This window comes from Chenopodium quinoa, unplaced genomic scaffold (genome assembly GCF_001683475.1).
Source record: "Chenopodium quinoa cultivar QQ74 unplaced genomic scaffold, ASM168347v1, whole genome shotgun sequence".
Taxonomy (NCBI): domain Eukaryota; kingdom Viridiplantae; phylum Streptophyta; class Magnoliopsida; order Caryophyllales; family Amaranthaceae; genus Chenopodium; species Chenopodium quinoa.
Window position 1 is genome coordinate 1,385,220 of NW_018743503.1, and position 18,164 is coordinate 1,403,383.

At 38.2% G+C, this 18,164-nt stretch overlaps 1 protein-coding gene across 1 annotated transcript; it reads left to right on the forward strand.

Moving 5' to 3' along the window:
• Window positions 1–211: 211 nt before the first annotated feature.
• LOC110739563 lies at window positions 212–1,651 on the forward strand. Its single transcript, XM_021920019.1, has one exon. It carries the CDS (start codon window positions 212–214, stop codon window positions 1,649–1,651), a length of 1,440 nt encoding a protein of 479 aa, XP_021775711.1.
• Window positions 1,652–18,164: the final 16,513 nt, after the last annotated feature.

Below are 18,164 nucleotides of genomic sequence, written 5' to 3' on the forward strand. Positions count from 1 at the left end.
GGCGGCCAATGATAATTATCAACCAGGAGGTCGTTAGAATGTGAAAAAAGGAGGTAAGCTTGATGTAGATGCTTTGACTATGTTAGCCAGTTCTGTGTAGGCACTAACAAGTAGTTTTGATAAGATCCAAGCTAAAACTTTAACTAGCCCCTAGGAGGTTTGTCAAATGTGTAATGTGCAGGGCCACATCGTACCTGATTGCCCGCAGAACATGAGTGAGATGTATATTGAACAAGCCAATGCTTTATACTCCTCGAATCCCAAAAATCCCTATGACCCCTACTCCAATTTCTACAATGAAGGTTGGAAACACCATCCTAACTTCTCTTATGAGAACACCCAAGCACAACAGAATCCACCACCATCGCCTCGACCCAACAGCTACAACTCACCACCCGGCTTCCAAAAAAGACCACCTATGAACCAACAACCAACTCAACTACTTCCCCAAAAATCTAGCCTTGAGTTGATGATGGAGAGCTTCATTACCACAACCAATAGTGCCGTCCAACAACAAGGTAGCTCCATCCAACAGTTGCAAGCCCAGAGTAAGCTCATGGAAACCCAAATAAGTCAACTCTCACAACAGGTGAGTCATTTATCAACTCTTCATGATCAAGCGAAGGTCCAAAAAGAACAATGCAATGCAGTTTTCTTGAGAAGAGATGAATCATCTCCGAGGCAAATAGATGAGAAAGTGTGCAGCGTGGAGTCTAGAAAATATGAAAAGGGTAAAGATGCTCAAGGTCCCAAATATGTTGCTCCACCGGCTTATGAGGAACCGATGCCCATCCCGCAAAGGTTAACAAGGGTCGTTCTCAATAGACATTTTGGGAAATACTGCGAAGCTCTTCAGAAGGTACACGCCTCTACTCCTTTTTCCGATCTTTTAATTCAACTGCCTCAATTTGCGAATTTTGTGAAGAATATCAAAGATCAACATGAGGATAAGGAAGTAGTAAATAAGAAAGGCCCTACTTTCTTATATGATAACCTACCACCTAAGCTGCATGATCCTGGTAGTTTCACTATTCCTTGTACGATAAACGAAAATTTTTTCGACAAGGTTTTGTGCGATTTAGGTGCTAGTGTTAACTTAATGCCTTATTCACTGTATGAGAATTTAGGTTTGCAAGGACTTAAACCTTCCCCTATTTCTCTTCAAATGGTTGATAGGACTTCTAAACTCCCTAAGGGTGTGGTTGAAGATGTATTAGTTACGGTTGGTGAACTTGTTTTTCGTGTTGATTTTGTTGTCATGGATATGAAAGAAGATCATAAGATCCCGATTATATTTGGTCGTCAATTCCTTGCCACAAGTCAAGCCCTAATAGATGTTCTTGAAGGACAAGTTACCATTAGAGCCCAGGATAAACAAGTCATGTTTAAGCTCTTTAATGAACATAATTCTATATTTGATGGTGGTACTTGCTTAAGAATCGATGCTACTAACCCTTTGGTTGATAAGTATGTATTTGACAGAAATTTCGTGAGAAACGAGGATAAAATCCCACCCAATGATGTGTTTGGCCACATGAAGGTAAGTTCGGATACAAGGCAGGTCAATTATAAAATGAAGGAGTCACTTGGAAGCAGATATTTTCATGGGCAACATCGCGGAGTTCCTTTTTCGTGTGGTGACCCAGGCTGAGTATTACTACGGTCAAGCTAAAGACCTTATAAACAAGCTCTAAATGGGAGGCAACCCATTCTCGATCTTTTACTTGGTTTTTATTCTTATTTTTATTTTGATTTTAGATTTATTTATTAGTGTTCTTTTTTTTATTTTTTTTTATTTTAGTTTTCTCTCTTTATGCAGGTGAAAAGAATAGATTCTACGAAGGAGGACTCCACGGAAGGGGCATGATGCGTCAGCATTTTCAGGACGTACCTAGCTCAGCCCCGAGGTATGGTTTTCCCCTCCCGATCCGTAGATCTGTTTCCCTCTCCCCTTGTCCATTTACACTGATTTATGCATACATTGAGGACAATGTATGGTTTAGCTTAGGGGGAGGAATCATTTTTCACCATGTATATATTAGTTTTCTTTCTTATTATTGTCTTTGATATGCCATTATGCGCTTATGCTTCTATGTTAATGATCATACATGTGTGCTTTGTGAAAAGAGTTTTCGAAAACCCATTTACCAATTTGCTTGGAATTGAGTAGGTTTGTGGCTAGGATGGTCTCCCCGCTCTACTTATGTGAATAGTTTGTGTACCCGGTGAGATTTTTGAGCCATCTTTGACTGATTTCACTCTAACTCAGTCTTATTCTTTCATGTGTGATTAGTTGTCGTTCATATAGTTGAATTCTTGGTCTTGCTCTTTGACTGTTTGAGACTTGAATGATGCATGTTGCGGAAAAGTGATTGAAATTTCCTTTGTAGAAAATAGAGCCTCAACATTTTAGGCCCACATAAATTTTATTTTATTTTTATTTTTACATTCACCCGTAGGTTGAGCCATTTTGAGCCGTGTTTTTCCCTTTTCTTGATACCCTACGTTTAAAGCCATAGAGCCACTTTTCTAGGTTTCTTTTGAAGGAGTATTACACTTGTTTAAGCCCTATGAGTGATTTCAAAAAAAAAAAAAAAAAAAAAAAACAGAAAAAAATAGAAAAAAATAAAAAAGAAAAAAAAGGGAAAAGAAAGAAAGAAGGAAGGAAGAAGAGAAAAGAAAAAAATGGTTTTGAATTTTCATATACCCATACCTCAAAATAAAGAGGAATTATAGAAGTCTTCCTAAATCCTAAATTGCTATAAATCCCTTCTTTTTGCAAGTTTATAATAGAAAAAAAAAAGAGTGAAAAAAAAGAAAAAGAGAAAAAAAAGGGGGCTATGCTTATATTGTATGAAGTTGGAGGAAATAAGGTTAGCTTGAACCCGATATTTGAATGTGTAGTGGGATTAGGATTTGTTATATTTTGAGCACCACATTCCCAAATAACGTCGTCCAACCCTTCATTTTCCAAGCCTACCCTTTTTGGGTTTCATGATTTTCGTAATTGCATCAATCTTTAAGAGTGGAGAAAGTCACATTGCAAGTCTAAAGAAGACAATTCATGTGAAGTTGACATGCATTCTATGCTTAGGTTGAGTGATATCATATTTCACCCCGTAAACACATGAGCGTTTATTGTTTTTATTTATCACAACTAAAGTGAGAGTTATTCATGTTTGTGTGAGTTGGTATGGGGAGATGTGTGGTAAGATGTTTGTCGATTCAAATTGTGAGAGGTTTATGGTGGTTTTATACACATTAACTCTAATTTTTGCTTTCCTCTTGATTTCAAATGATGACACATTATGATGATTTGAGAAGTTATCTTGTTCCTCCTTTGTGATTCGTGGTTAAATGCTTGAGGACAAGCATTAGTTTAGCTTGGGGGAGTTTGATAAGCCGTGTTTTGTGCATAATTGTTAGATTATTTCTAGTTGTTTTTATTAGTTTAGCCTAGTATTTTAGTTCATTTTGGCTTAATTTGGTTTAGTTTCGATGATTCGATGCTTTTATGGGAAGTTTCGTTGTTTTAGATGTATTTCAGGATTAACGGAGCTAATTTGGAGATTTTATGAAGTTATGAGGCTAAACCGAGGCCCACGAACCTTCACGAAGCTCGTTGGTCGAAGAACGAGTCATTTGGGCCCTTTTGGAGTGAGGCACGCCCATGCCCAGCCGAGGCACGTCCGTGCCTGAATCTCAGAAGTTGAAGAAGTTGTGTTCGATATGAGGCACGTCCGTGTCTCATAGAGGCACGTCCGTGCCTGCTGCTACCATCAAATTTCATGTGAGGAACGTTCGTGCCCAATATAGGCACGTCCGTGCTTGAATTCCAGAAGACTTGAAGTTTAACACTCGATGTGAGGCACGTTCGTGCCTCTTGTAGGCACGTCCGTGCCTCTTAGGAAGACTGCGCGATATATTTTTGTTGCGTTTTCTTATCTTTTTCGGATTATAAATACTCTAGACTTTATATTTTTTCATTATTGAGTATTTAATTAGCATCTAGTTTTTATCATTAGACCTAGTTTTCTCTATTGCTTTTACATTGCTTTGTAATTTAAGATTCAAGTATCTACTTTTGCAATCTCCATTTATTTCAAGATTTGGTATTTTCTTTTCATCTCTTATTTCTTAATTATGTTTTCCTTGATTATTATTGTTATTGTTTCTTTCAATATGTGTGAGTAGTTTTCTTATTCCAAGTTCTAGGGTAGCCCAATTATGATTGATGCATGATTTAATTCTTTAAATTCTCTAATAACTATTGCAATTGTTTATGCTAAATTGATTGTGATTATGCCAATATTAGATTAGAGATAATTAGTATTGTTATTATTCCATAGTTTTAATCACAACGAGAGTTGGGTTTTAACGGATTTGAGTAAATTAATTTAGGGTTTGAAATTCATCACGAGAGTAGTTGAATTGATAATTGGGAAGTGAAGTAAAGTGTTTAATGTCTCTAATTTGCATGATACCATGAGAATAGGCTTGATTGTGGGTTAGGGAAGCCATTGATACTCGAGAGAGGTCCTTGGTATTGATTAGGGTTTACTTTTCCCCATGTTAATTGGAATTGTATGTTAGGGGTAGATATATAATTGCATCGATGGTAATTGTGGTGATACTTGATCTTGGATGTTTTAGCTTATTGATTTATTATATTCTTTGATTTATTCTAAGTTTTCCATACATTAGCTTTTAGTTTATTCCACCATTGATTGATTCTTGCTTGGTAATTACTTGAGTCTAGATAATTTAGTTGAACCTTAGTCTCTTGGGATTCGACCCTTACTTGCCCGACTACATAGTTAGGAGGAATAGTTAGGTTATTTTTGTTAGGACGCGACACGCCTGTCGTACCCACTATGACTTTGGGAAATAAAACACCAACTAACATCCTATACTGTATGACTCCTTCCTATGATCATTTTCACACCTACAATTGCCTTTGCTATCCTAATCTTATCTCTATAATACCTCATAAGCTTGCACTACAAACCACTCTGGACTACCCATCCTTTAATCATCGGGGCTATCTTTACTATAAGCTATCTTCTAATAAAACTATATAATCTCTAGACCTGTCACTTTTCAGGAGAACATGCTCCCCTTTACTGATATGCAGCGTTTGAGCACATCATCCCCACAATCTGGTCCCTGACACCCTTTTATCACCGCACACCCACATAACCACATCTACAGCACAAAGGTAGATTTGTCCGTAGAAGGATATATGTCCAATCCATTCTATTTCACTTGGGCCACAGGCTACTCAACATGCTGATCGAGCCATCTTTTCCACCTACTCCTCTTAATCCTACATCACCCATGATATAATTTGGGTCTCTACCCCCTTGCCCTATCTCAACTTCCACTACAAGTCATTCATCTCATCAGCATGTCCTCTTTCCAACAGACATCATGGAAACCGCCAAACACATGTCATGCATGGAATTTTCAAACTGATGGTTTACTTTAACTTGGAAGCCCTAACCATCTTTTCTTTGCCAAAGATCTGGAAACTCACCATGCTTGACACTTATTGGAATGAGGCTACGAATGAGGTTCTTAATGCTCTTATTAAACAACATACTTGGGATCTTATTCCAAACCAAACCTCTTGAGGTGAATATCATTTGATTCATCTGGTTGTTTAAGCACAAATACATGCAAAATAGTGATTTAGAGCGATATAAAGCTAGACTGGTTGTTAATGAGAAATCTCAACATGTTGGAGTAGATTGTGAATCACTACTACAAAAACTAGAATGAGAAATCTTATTGTTAAACCTGCTACCAGTCGAACTGTTCTAAGCATTGTTATAGGAAAAGTTTGGCCAATTCATCAATTAGACTTAAAAATGCTTTCTTACACAACAATCTTATGGAGATAGTTATATGGTTCAACCACCAAATTTTGTTCATCCTCGAATCAGGCTCCTACTCATGTGTGTCGGCTCCGTAAATTGTTGTATCGTTTGAAAGAAGCTCAACAACCTAGGTGATTCAATATGGTTTTCCAATTTCCACTTAATGATTGGTTTTTCCTCTTCATTTTTCATCAAGGTACTTATACTACATATTTATTACTTTATGTGGATGGTATTGTGTTGATTGTTTCCTCCACAACTTGTCTTTGAAATCACTGAGTTGTTAAATCCGAGTTTGCCATGACGGATTGGGAAATTAGAGTTTTTTTTTGGTATTTCAGTCACATGCAACCTTCATAGCATGTTTTTTAGTCATCGCAAACATGCAGAAGAAATCATAAACAGAGCCAAAATGGAAAAATGTAAGGCCGTAGCCACGCCCGTCGACTCTAAGTCAAAACTCATTGTTGTTGATGGAGATTTGGTAGCGACCCTTCTCTAAATAGGAGCCTTACATGTGCTCTTCAATATCTTACTTCCACCAGACAAGACATTGCATATGCGGTTCAGTAGATCTGTTTATTTATGCATGCTCCAAGAGAGCCCCAGATAAAATTTTTATACAGATGTCGATAAGGGCAGTTGTCCCGACACCTAATAATCCACTTTTGGGTATTGTGTTTTCTTGGGTGACAATCTTATTTGTTGGTCTGCTAAGCAACCAATAATATTATTTTCCTCCGGTGTAGAAGTAGAGTATAAAGATGTAGTTAATTTAATGTGGTGGGCAAAACTTTTTGGTTCAGCTTAGAAATATTCTCTTTGAGCTTCATTGGCCTCTTTGGAGGACTACCCTATTATATATATTGTGATAATGTAACTGCTGTTTATCTTTCAAGCAACCCGGTTCAACATCAACAAAAAAAGCACATCGAGATAATGGCTATCCATTTTAACTTGTTCATGAGAAATTAAGTTGCAATATTTGGCTTTGGTTCGGGTCCTCCATGTTCCCTCTTTCTACCTGTATGGATATATATTTACTAATTAAGGGTCTCCCTTGAGAAATATTTCTAGACTTTAGATCTAGTCTTAGCAACCGGCCTCCTCCTGCTACAACTACGGGAGTGTTATAGAAAATATACTAATATTCTTTATATATTATGTAAAGATATACTTTGGGTAATTTTGATAATATTGTATTCTCATAGAATTAGGTTTCTAAACACCTATATATATTGATGAATGAATGAGAATACTCCCATCAAGGAAAATTACACACTTCTACAATATCTATACCACCACAATTCATTTAAGAGGATTTCGACCATATTATGAAAATCGATAAGAGCTAGTGTTGATCGATTCCATAGCATTGTTAGAGGTCTAATATATATTGTGTACATAAGTCATAATCTATGTTTTTGAGCTTCTTCCCATTCATGCCCTCTTATTATCTTCATCCCAGGAACCATTAATGACCATGTTCTTCGGCTGCCCCCTAAAATTATTGTCTAAACAACTAAATTTCTTAATTATGTGCTAGTTTTCCATTTAATGTTTGTAATAAACCTCCGTTCTCTCTGTAGAAAAGTTCTTCTACCCAGTTTATATAAACCCATGGGTTTAGCTCTATCCTTGTACGAGTTTGAAGCTATATTTTTTTAATTACATATGCGTGCACCGGTAAGAAGAGTGAAAGAGTGTGTAGAAACAGAGAATATTGGTTTGCTTTATTAATTCAATGAGCAGCAAATATATAATACAATGTTTGACTTCTCCTAAGCCTAGTCAAACACCAACAGCTAGAGCTTAGGCAAGAAAATAAATATGGGATATAATATCCTAGTCAATCAAATATTCCCAAATCAAATATACTCCTAATTTCCCTAAAATATATCGTAATACCCCCATCAAGTTGGAGTATGAGAGTAAAAAATGCCCAACTTGGAAAGAAGATAATCAAATTGAGCCTTTTTGAGAGCCTTTGTGAAAATGTCCGCCAATTGAGATGATGTTGACACATGTGAAGGTGAAATCAAGCCTTCATTTATCGCATCCCTAACAAAGTGACAATCGACTTCTATATGCTTCGTTCGCTCATGGAACACTTGATTTTTCGCAATATGTAACGTAGACTGACTATCACAAAATAATTTAATCGCTTTTGGATGTTGGACACCTAAACTCAACAACAGGCCTTTAAGGCACTTTAATTCACAAGTGATTGCAGTCATAAACCTGTACTCTGCTTTAAAGGAAGATTTAGAAATTGTATGTTGTTTCTTCGTTTTCCAAGAAATTGGTGAATGACCCAGAAACACTAGCCAACCTGTCAAAGAACGACGAGAAAGAGGACATGCTGCCCAATCAAAGTCACACCATCCTTCCAATGTCAACTCACTATCATAGCGCAACAATATGCCTTGCCCAGTGTACTTTTCAAGTATCTAACAACCCGCAGACCTGCTTCCCAATGCTCCATACGAGGGTCCTGCATGAATTGTGATAGAATATGCACTAAATAGGCTAAATCTGGTCGCGTGACTGCAAGGTAAATGAGCCGACCCACTAACCGTCGATAGATCTCGGGATCCTTCAAAAAATCGCCAGTGGCATGAGCAAGCTTATGATTTTGTTTAATGGGAAACCCACTCGGCTTTTCTCCCAATAAACTTGTTTCAAAGATAATATCTAGAGTATGTTAGGTTTTACAGCAATTTCAATCAAGAAAAATACTTAATAAATTGTGTGGGACAAAACCTAAGTAATGTGATTACACTAACAATGTAATGTAATACAAACAAACACAACCAAAGTGTTACAATCAAGTATTAGAATATCAAAGAAATTATAGAAAATTTCTAAAAGAAAAACACTAGTGAGAAAAATAATTACACTTTCCTAAAACTCCAAGCCAAAGAACCAAACATGAACATGAGAATCGCAACGTCCCTTGAGACTATGATCTTGATACACTGTCAAAGGCGTATGAATACTTTCCTAAATGGATTAATTTCCCCCACACGGTGCTAGGGTTAATCCGGAAATTCCCTTTGAGATACAATTGACAGCACTTTCCGTTCTTAGCACAAAGAATCGAAAAACCGATGGATGATTCACAAAGAAGGCTAAAATCAAGAGGTTTTTCTCAAAAAAGTTTGCAAGAAAATTTAGAGAAAAATGGAGAATTCTTGGGGAGAAGATGAGAGAATAATGTTCTGTCCTATTTTTTTCGAAAAAACTCATTCTATATAAAATAGAATCAACCGTCGTATAAAACCGCAAAACGGCAAGAAGCGCGGGCGCGAGCGAAGAGGCGCGGGCGCGCCACCAGAGCAGCGCGGGCGCGCCACCAGCTCGCGCGGGCGTGCCTCCTTCTTTGCCTAAAAACTTCGATTTTTCCAGAAAGTTAGCGCGATTTATGCGCGGTTTGAGCGCGGGTCGCGCCATGCCATGACGCGGGCGCGCCAACCGGAGGCGCGGGCGCGCCTCCAAACTTTTCCAGATTTTCCAGAAACTCTTCGCGGTTTATGCGCGGTTTTGTCGTGGGTCGCGCCTAGCTGGCGCGAGCGCGATTCCGTAGAGCGACCGCTCCACTGCGACACTCTAAATGATCAACAATCCTCCCCCATTTAGAGTGTCTTCTTTATACACTCTCCAAATCTATCATTTAGCCACATCTTATGCATCAATTTTAATGTCCCTTCGGATTGAATTAACACGTAGTACAACACACTTTACGATGATCATATCCCATGATTTCCATATGGATTGAATCACACGGATATATCCAACCATTCGAAGGTGAAGTACACATAATATAAATCGAATCATTTATCACTTGACACTTTTAAATAGCCATGTGTCCGTATCTTTCATAAGTTCATCAAAGTCTATATGTCCTTTTAGACTTCTTGAAGCGGCTAAACTTCGAACTTATATAGGTAGGTTCTCATATACGTAATTGTGCCCTTGTGACAAGACACTTACATTTAGAGCTTCTCAACTCTAAACCTTTGAGAACTTTTAATTGACGCTACCTAATACATCACAAGTACCATAGCAATACGGGTCATTAAATATTGCTAACAAACATCAAAAATGCGATTCAACCACATTGAATCTAAGACTTGATGTTTCTTCAAGCGTTAGATTGGGTTTCACAAGTTTGTGTTTTTGGACATAAACCCATTCCATTCATAGCAAATATGATGGAATGTCTTGGCATTGCCTTTGTAAAGCAATCCGCCAAATTCAACTTTGTTGGAACATAGTCAAGACTTATGACCCCATCATTGATAAGTTCTTTCACTAGGCTATGCCTTAGTGAAATATGCCAAGACTCACCATGTACACTTGACTATAAGACTATATCAACGCCGAATTGGAATCACAATGGATTGCCACCGGTGGCATTGGCTTTGACAATAAAGGCAACTCTATCATGAGATTCCTCAACCATTCAGCTTCTTTACTAGCTGATGCAAGAGCTATAAACTCTGCTGCCATAGTGGAATCAGCGATGCAAGTTTGTTTCTTGGAAGACCATGAAATGGCACCTCCTCCAAACATAAATACCCAACCACTTACAGAAGAGTCATCCTCTTTGTAAGTGATCCAACTAGCATCCAAAAATCCTTCTAAAACCAAAGGAAATCCACTATAAGATAGACCATAGTCTAACGTACCATTAAGGTACCTCAAGACCCTCCTTATTGCAAACCAATGCTGTGCACCCGGGTTACTAGTAACTCTACTTAGTTTTCCCACAGCCAATGCAATATCCGGTCTTGTACTAGTCATGGCATACATCAAGGATCCAATTATCCTTGAATATTCCAATTGGGAAATTGTTTTCCCCGAATTCTTAACCAATTTTACATTTGGTCCATGGGGGTGTTCACGGGACACTTATCAAACATATTGAACCGTTTGATCATTTTCTCAACATAGTGAGATTGACTTAGAATAAGTCTTCCATTGTCCCAAATTATCTTGATGTCTAAAATGACATCCGCCTCCCCCAAATCCTTCATCTGAAAAGATGAGGATAAGAATTCCTTGGTCAATTCTACTTGTTGTAGACTTGTACCAAAGATAAGCATATCATCAACATATAGACAAATGATGACACCATGACCTTTGTCATCAAATTTGCTATATATACACTTATCAGCTTAATTCACCTTGAATCCAAAGGACAAAATCGTGTCATCAAACTTTCGATGCCACTGCTTTGGTGCTTGTTTAAGTCCATACAAGGACTTAACCAATTTACACACCTTATCTTCTTGTCCTTCCAAAACAAACCCTTTGGGTTGTTTCATGTACACTTCTTCCTCTAGATCTCCATAAAGGAATGCCGTTTTGACATCCATTTGATGGATTACTAGATTATATACCAAATCCATTGCAATTAACAACCTTATTGAGGTTATTCTTGCAACTGGTGCATAGGTGTCAAAATAATCAACACCATGCTTTTGCCTAAAGCCTTGGATAACCAATCTGGCTTTAAATTTCACTATGGAGCCATCTGGTCTCCTTTTCCTAGTGAAAATCCACTTGCAACCAAGAGGTTTGCAACCGGAAGGTAAATCCTCTAAGACCCAAGTGTTATTTCCCATGATGGAATCCATCTTATAATTTATAGCCTCTTTCCAGAATGCACTATCTTGGGAAGAAATTGCTTCACTATAAGTTTTTGGGTCACTATCCACATTGAAACAATATGGAGTAGTAGAACTAAGGACATCCCTAGATCCTTCAACCAAATAAATTATGAAGTCATCTAGAGGATTCCTAATTTTCCTTTCTCTAGTACTTCTCCTCAATCGAGGAGTTTTAACATTCTCATTATCGAATGTACTTTCATGAGTTTCAAGTTGATCATTCAACTCTACTATCTCCCTATCATTGGCACTAATTTGTAGATCTTTCGGTCTACTCATTGATGAAAATCGGTTTTCATCAAAAATTGCATCTCTTGACTCTATAACTGAATGAACAGATATATAGTCATTTTGTTCTACTACATAGAACCTATAGGTTTTTCTATGCTCAGCATACCCTATAAATATGCAATCCAAGCCCCTTTCACCGAGCTTTCTTTTCTTGTTGCCGGGCACTCTTACGATTGCCCTACAACCCCAAACCTTGAGATACTTCAAGTTTGGCTTTCTCTTTTACCAAAGTTCATAAGGAGTAGATTCTTTTCCCTTTGTGGGAACTCGGTTAAGAATGTGACATGCTGTCAACATAGCTTCACCCCAGAACCCTTCACTCAAACCTGAGTAAGATAACATGGAATTAACCATTTCTTCTAGGGTTCTGTTTTTCCTTTCAGCTACACCATTTGATTGTGGTGCATAACCAGCTGTAGTCTCATGAATTATACCCAAAGATTGGAAATAACTTGGATCATAGTATTCCCCTCGCTTATCAGTTCTAATTCTCTTAATAACTGAATCTACTTGCAATTCTACTTCCTTTTTATGAATATCAAACTTTGTTAAAACTTCATCTTTGGAATGCAAAAGATACACGTAACAAAACCTAGAATAATCATCTATAAAAGTGACCATGTATCTTTTGTTCCCCAAAGAAGGCGTACTATGAAAATCACACAAGTCACTATGGATTAGTTCTAAAATGTTAGAACTTCTCTCAACTCTCTTAAATGGAGTTCTAGTGATCTTGTTCAACATGCAAGTAGAACACTTATTAGGAGAAATATCACAACAAGGAATCAACTCTTGTTTGGACATGAAAAGCATTTTATTATAATTCACATGTCCTAATCTCGAATGCCATAAATGAAACAAACTTAAATCAACTTGATTAAAATTGTCAACAACATTCAAACATAAATCATCATTACAAACATGCTTGTCTTTTAAAGAAAGCTTAAACAAATCATTATCCAAGTAGCAACGACCTATAAACATTACACCCTTAGTAATTATGCATCTATTAGCTTCAAATACTAACTTATAGCCAAGACTATTCAGGGAAGGCCCAAATACAAGATTTCTACTAATTTCCGGAGCATACAACACATTCCTAAGAACTATTGCAGTCCCCGAACTAAACATAAGCTCAACTTGCCCTCTTCCAAGGACCTTGATGGTAGAGTTGTTCCCCATGTAGAGGTCTTCTCCATCAACAATCTTTTGAAAGGTTTTGAACCAATTCTTACTCTTGCACACATGCCTTTACGCCCCCGAATCAATCCACCATGAGTCATCATCCTGCACAACAAAAATGTTAGGATCCGTTGCATTTAAATCCAAATCGGAATTAAATTCAACCTCATGAATTGGATTACCTTTGGTGGGTTGGTCCTTGCTAGTGCTAGCATGACCCTCCTTGGCTTTTTCCATCCTTTTCTTTAAAGAAAAACAGTCCTTCTTGCGGTGTCCAACTTTACCGCATTCCCAACAAGCAAACCTTTTGTTGTTTGCTTGCTTTTTGGACTTCCCTTTGGAAGAATTATCATTCTTCCTCTTGAATCTAGTAGAGGCTTTAGCCCCTTCCTTCATCTACCATATTCACGGTAGATGAGCTAGGATTTCCATCCTTAGCTCCCTCCATGGCACGAATCCCCTCTTCAATTTGAAGGTGGGTGGCCAAACCGGACAATGTCATGTCCTCTTTCTTGTGTTTCAAATCATGTTTCACATTTTTCCTACTAGGGGGCAATTTATCAATTATTCTAGAAACAACAAACAACTCATTCATAGCAATACCATGTTGTTCTAAGCTACCATAGATGCGTTGCAACTCATGAAATTGATCCATTATGGATCGACCATCAACAAATTTATAATTATTAAAATTACTAACCAAGAATTTCTTGCTTGAAGCGTCTTCCATCATGTATTTTCTCTCTAAGGACCCCCAAAGCTCCTTAGCCGACTCCACATTTTGGTAGACATCAAACAAGTCATCCTCCATCCCATTCAAGATGTGACCATGACAAATGAAATCGTCGTTGTCCCATTTCTATCTTTCCCGAACAGATTCCAAGGTCTCATTCTCATGTTCGTTTGGCCTTGGAGTACTTATAACATAGGCAACATTAAGAGATGTAAGAAGAAAATACATCTTCTTCTTCCATCTCCTAAATTCAACACCGTCAAACTTCTTGAGTTTGACGAAGTTAGTAGTAAGTTCCTTCACACTAGACATACTTGACAATTCTAAAAAATTAATCCCTTTAGATTGTTAGGTTTTACAGCGATTTTAATCAAGAAAAACACTTAATAAATTGTGTGGGACAAAACCTAAGTAATGTGATTACACTAACAATGTAATGTAATACAAACAAACACAACCAAAGTGTTACAATCAAGTATTAGAGTATCAAAGAAATTACAGAAAATTTCTAAAAGAAAAACACTAGTGAGAAAAATAATTACACTTGCCTAAAACTCCAAGCCAAAGAACCAAACATGAACATGAGAATCGCAACGTCCCTTGAGACTATGATCTTGATACACTGTCAAAGGCGTATGAATACTTTCCTAAAGGGATTAATTTCCCCACACGGTGCTAGGGTTAATCCGGAAATTCCCTTTGAGATACAATTGACAGCACTTTCCGTTCTTAGCACAAAGAATCGAAAAACCGATGGATGATTCACAAATAAGGCTAAAATCAAGAGGTTTTTCTCAAAATAGTTTGCAAGAAAATTTAGAGAAAAATGGAGAATTATTGGGGAGAAGATGAGAGAATAATGTTCTGTCCTATTGCTTTCGAAAAAACTCATTCTATATAAAATAGAATCAACCGTCGTATAAAACCGCAAAACGGCAAGAAGCGCGGGCGCGAGCGAAGAGGCGCGGGCGCGCCTCCTTCTTTGCCTAAAAACTTCGATTTTTCCAGAAAGTTAGCGCGATTTATGCGCGGGTCACGCCATGCCATGACGCGGGCGGGCCAACCGGAGGCGTGGGCGCGCCTCTAAACTTTTCCCGATTTTCCAGAAACTCTTCGCGGTTTATGCGCGATTTTGTCGCGCGTCGTGCCTAGCTGGCGCGAGCGCGATTCCGTAGAGCGACCGCTCCACTCCGACACTCTAAATGATCAATAGAGTATACTTGCGTTGACGCAAAAATAATTCGACTGAGCTAAGGGTTACCTTAATTCCCAAAAAATATCTAAGAAGTCCAAGATCTTTCATTTTAAAGCAATCACTGAGATATGCTTTGAAAACAGTAAACGCAGCGGAATCATTCCAAGAAATAATCAAATCATCCACATAAACTAAGACACTAATCTGAGTCGTGCCATTAGTATTAGTGAATAAAGAATAATCAGAGTACAATTGAAGAAAACCATACCCTTTCAAAGATGACACCAACTTTGCAAACCAACATCTTGGAGCTTGTTTTAAGCCATACAATAACTTGCGTAATCGACATACCAAAGAAGAATCCGAGCTTTCTAAACCAGGAGGCAATTTCATGTAGACTTCCTCATCTAGGTCACCATGCAAGAAGGCATTATGAACATCCATCTGATGCAAATCAATTCCCAATTTTTGGAAGCTACTATGGCAAGAAAGGCACGAACGGTGGTCATCTTTACAATTGGAGCAAGTGTCTCATCATAATCAAATCCTGCTTGTTGATGGTTACCAAACACCACTAATCTTGATGTAAGACGCTCAATATCACCATTGGACAAATATTCGGTTTTATAGACCCATTAATTACCTAGAGCACGTTTCCCAGAAAGGAAGATGCTCCAAGGTCCATGTACCATTGTCCTCTAGAGCACGAATTTCTTCTTTCATAGAGTGACGCCAGCCATCATGTTGCATTTCCTCCTTGAAAGATTTTGGGTTTTTACCCTTAATAATAGCTGCAAGAAATATCCCGATAATTAATAGAAAAATTGTCACATAATCTCGACACAAAACATCAGGATAAGGAGTAACTGAGGAGTGATCGGTGAAGGAAGGAGATGAGTACGGACTATTAGCAAAAAATGTATATATCACATAATCCCGATACAAAACATCAGGATATTTTTCACGAAATCCACGACCCAATTGTTGCACATCTGGGCCATCTATAGTAGGGGATAGCCCACTAGACGCTGATCCACCATCATGCGGGTTGCGCTAAAGAGGCAACCTAGCTGGCGCTGGATTACCAGCGTCCGGATCTGAAGAGTAAGTGGGTTGCGGCCCAGAAGATGCAGGAGTGGGCTGATCAGGCACTGGGTCTGTTTGGGGATTGCTGGGCTGTTTAGGTTAGGCTTGGGGCTCTTCCACATTTCCGTCATTTTCAATTTCATGCCCCAAACAACAAAATCTTCAATAATTTCATGGACAACATATTCATTGTGTGTGATGTTTACATCTTTGGGACACCCAAAAGGAAACACTTCCTCAATAAATTTCACATCACGTGAAACAAAAAACTCCTTTGTATTCAAATTGTACATTCTCCACCCCTTTTGACCGAAAGGATATCCAACGAAAATACACTTTCTACTCCAACTAGCAAATTTATCGCCCTTAGTTTTCTGATTATGGGCAAAGCACAAGCATCCAAAAGTTTAAATAGCATCAAAAGAGGGGGGTTTATCAAAAAGGATTTCAAAAGGTGTTTTATTCTATAAAAGGGGAGTTGGAGTACGATTTATCAAGTGAGCGGCAGTAAGGACACACTCCCCCCAAAAATAAATGGTCAATTTTGCTTGAAAGCGCAATGCCCTCCCAACATTCAAAATATGTTTATGTTTTCTCTCAACTCGTCCATTTTGTTGCGGAGTGCCCACACAAGATGTTTGAAATAAAATTCCAGTTGCATTAAAATAATCACACAAATAATTAAATTCAATCCCGTTATCACTTTGCACCACTTGTTTGAGAGAATTGTGTATCAACCATAGCAACAAAAGCCATAAACATTTGAAACACATCTAATTTATCAACTAACAAATAAATCCAAACCGCTCTTGAATAATCATCGACTATAGTAAAACAATAACGAGCTCCACATGGCGAAACATGTCTATATGGACCCCATAAATCATAGTGTATTTTCTCAAAAATTCAAGAGGCTTTATTATCACTTAAAGGAAATTCGTCTCTTGGATGCTTAGCACGCATATATACTTCATAGCCTTTATTGAAATGATCTTTACTACTACTAACATGAGGAATCAACTTAACTACTTTTTTCGAAGGATGCCCGAGCTGACGATGCCACAACTCCGAATTTGATGTAGCTTCAACTGTATACACAAACTCTGTTTTCTAAAATAGTATAGTCAGTCTCTCCTAATTCTTGTTCCAATCAGCTCCTTCGCTCGTTCATGTATAGCACAAACATTAGAATCAAATTGGACAATAGTTCGTAAGTCATTATTAATTTACGAAACAGAAAGTAAATTGCAACTCAAGTTTGGATGACAAAGGACTCCTGTAAGAGTAATTTTATCTGACAAATAGACCAATCCCATAAAAAATGCTACCACTTTTGCGCCATTCAGGAGACCAACCGGACATTCAAGTTTTTGAGTGTCAAATAACCAAGATCTTTCTCTTGTAACATGATGAGTGCCCCCTGTATCAATAATCCAAGAGGTCAATCTATTTTCAGGAATTTTGGTATCACCAACCACTCTTGTAATGGCTTTCCACTGTTCAGGGGTGAATAAATTCCCCAAAGCCGAAATAGAGGAGTCTTGGGTTGGAGCAGATGAGCTACTGCTTGCAGCAACATTGGCACGCACTTGGTCGCCCCATTGTAGAAGACCTTCTAGCATCGAGCCTACCCATGAGCTCAAAGCAACAATGCTCTAGATGGCCTTTCTTCTTACAATATCCATACACCGAATCTGCCAACAATCCGAGGCCTCATGGCCTTTTTGTGACATCTAGTGCACACAACCTTGGTAGAACCACGACCTCTACCACGATCAGTCCCGGCATGGTCAGAACCTATGCGAACCGCGAACCCAACCGCTTCGGATGGGCTGGAATCAGCCTCCTTCTTTGAGGTTCAAACACGCTCCGCTTGAGTTGCCAACTGGTAAGCTCTATCAAGGGTTGGTAGAGGATCTTGTTATAGAATTTGTGTGCGTAAGGAAAAATAAAAATCAGAATTTAATCCCATCAAAAAATCATGTAAACGAGATTGAGCTTGACGTTCTTTGTGCAATCTTCCGGCCGAACACGAAGTGTAGCAGGAGCAAGAAATTAGAGGCCCGTGGCGATCCAATTCCTATCATAGAATGTGTAACTTGCCATAATAAGTAAAGAACGAC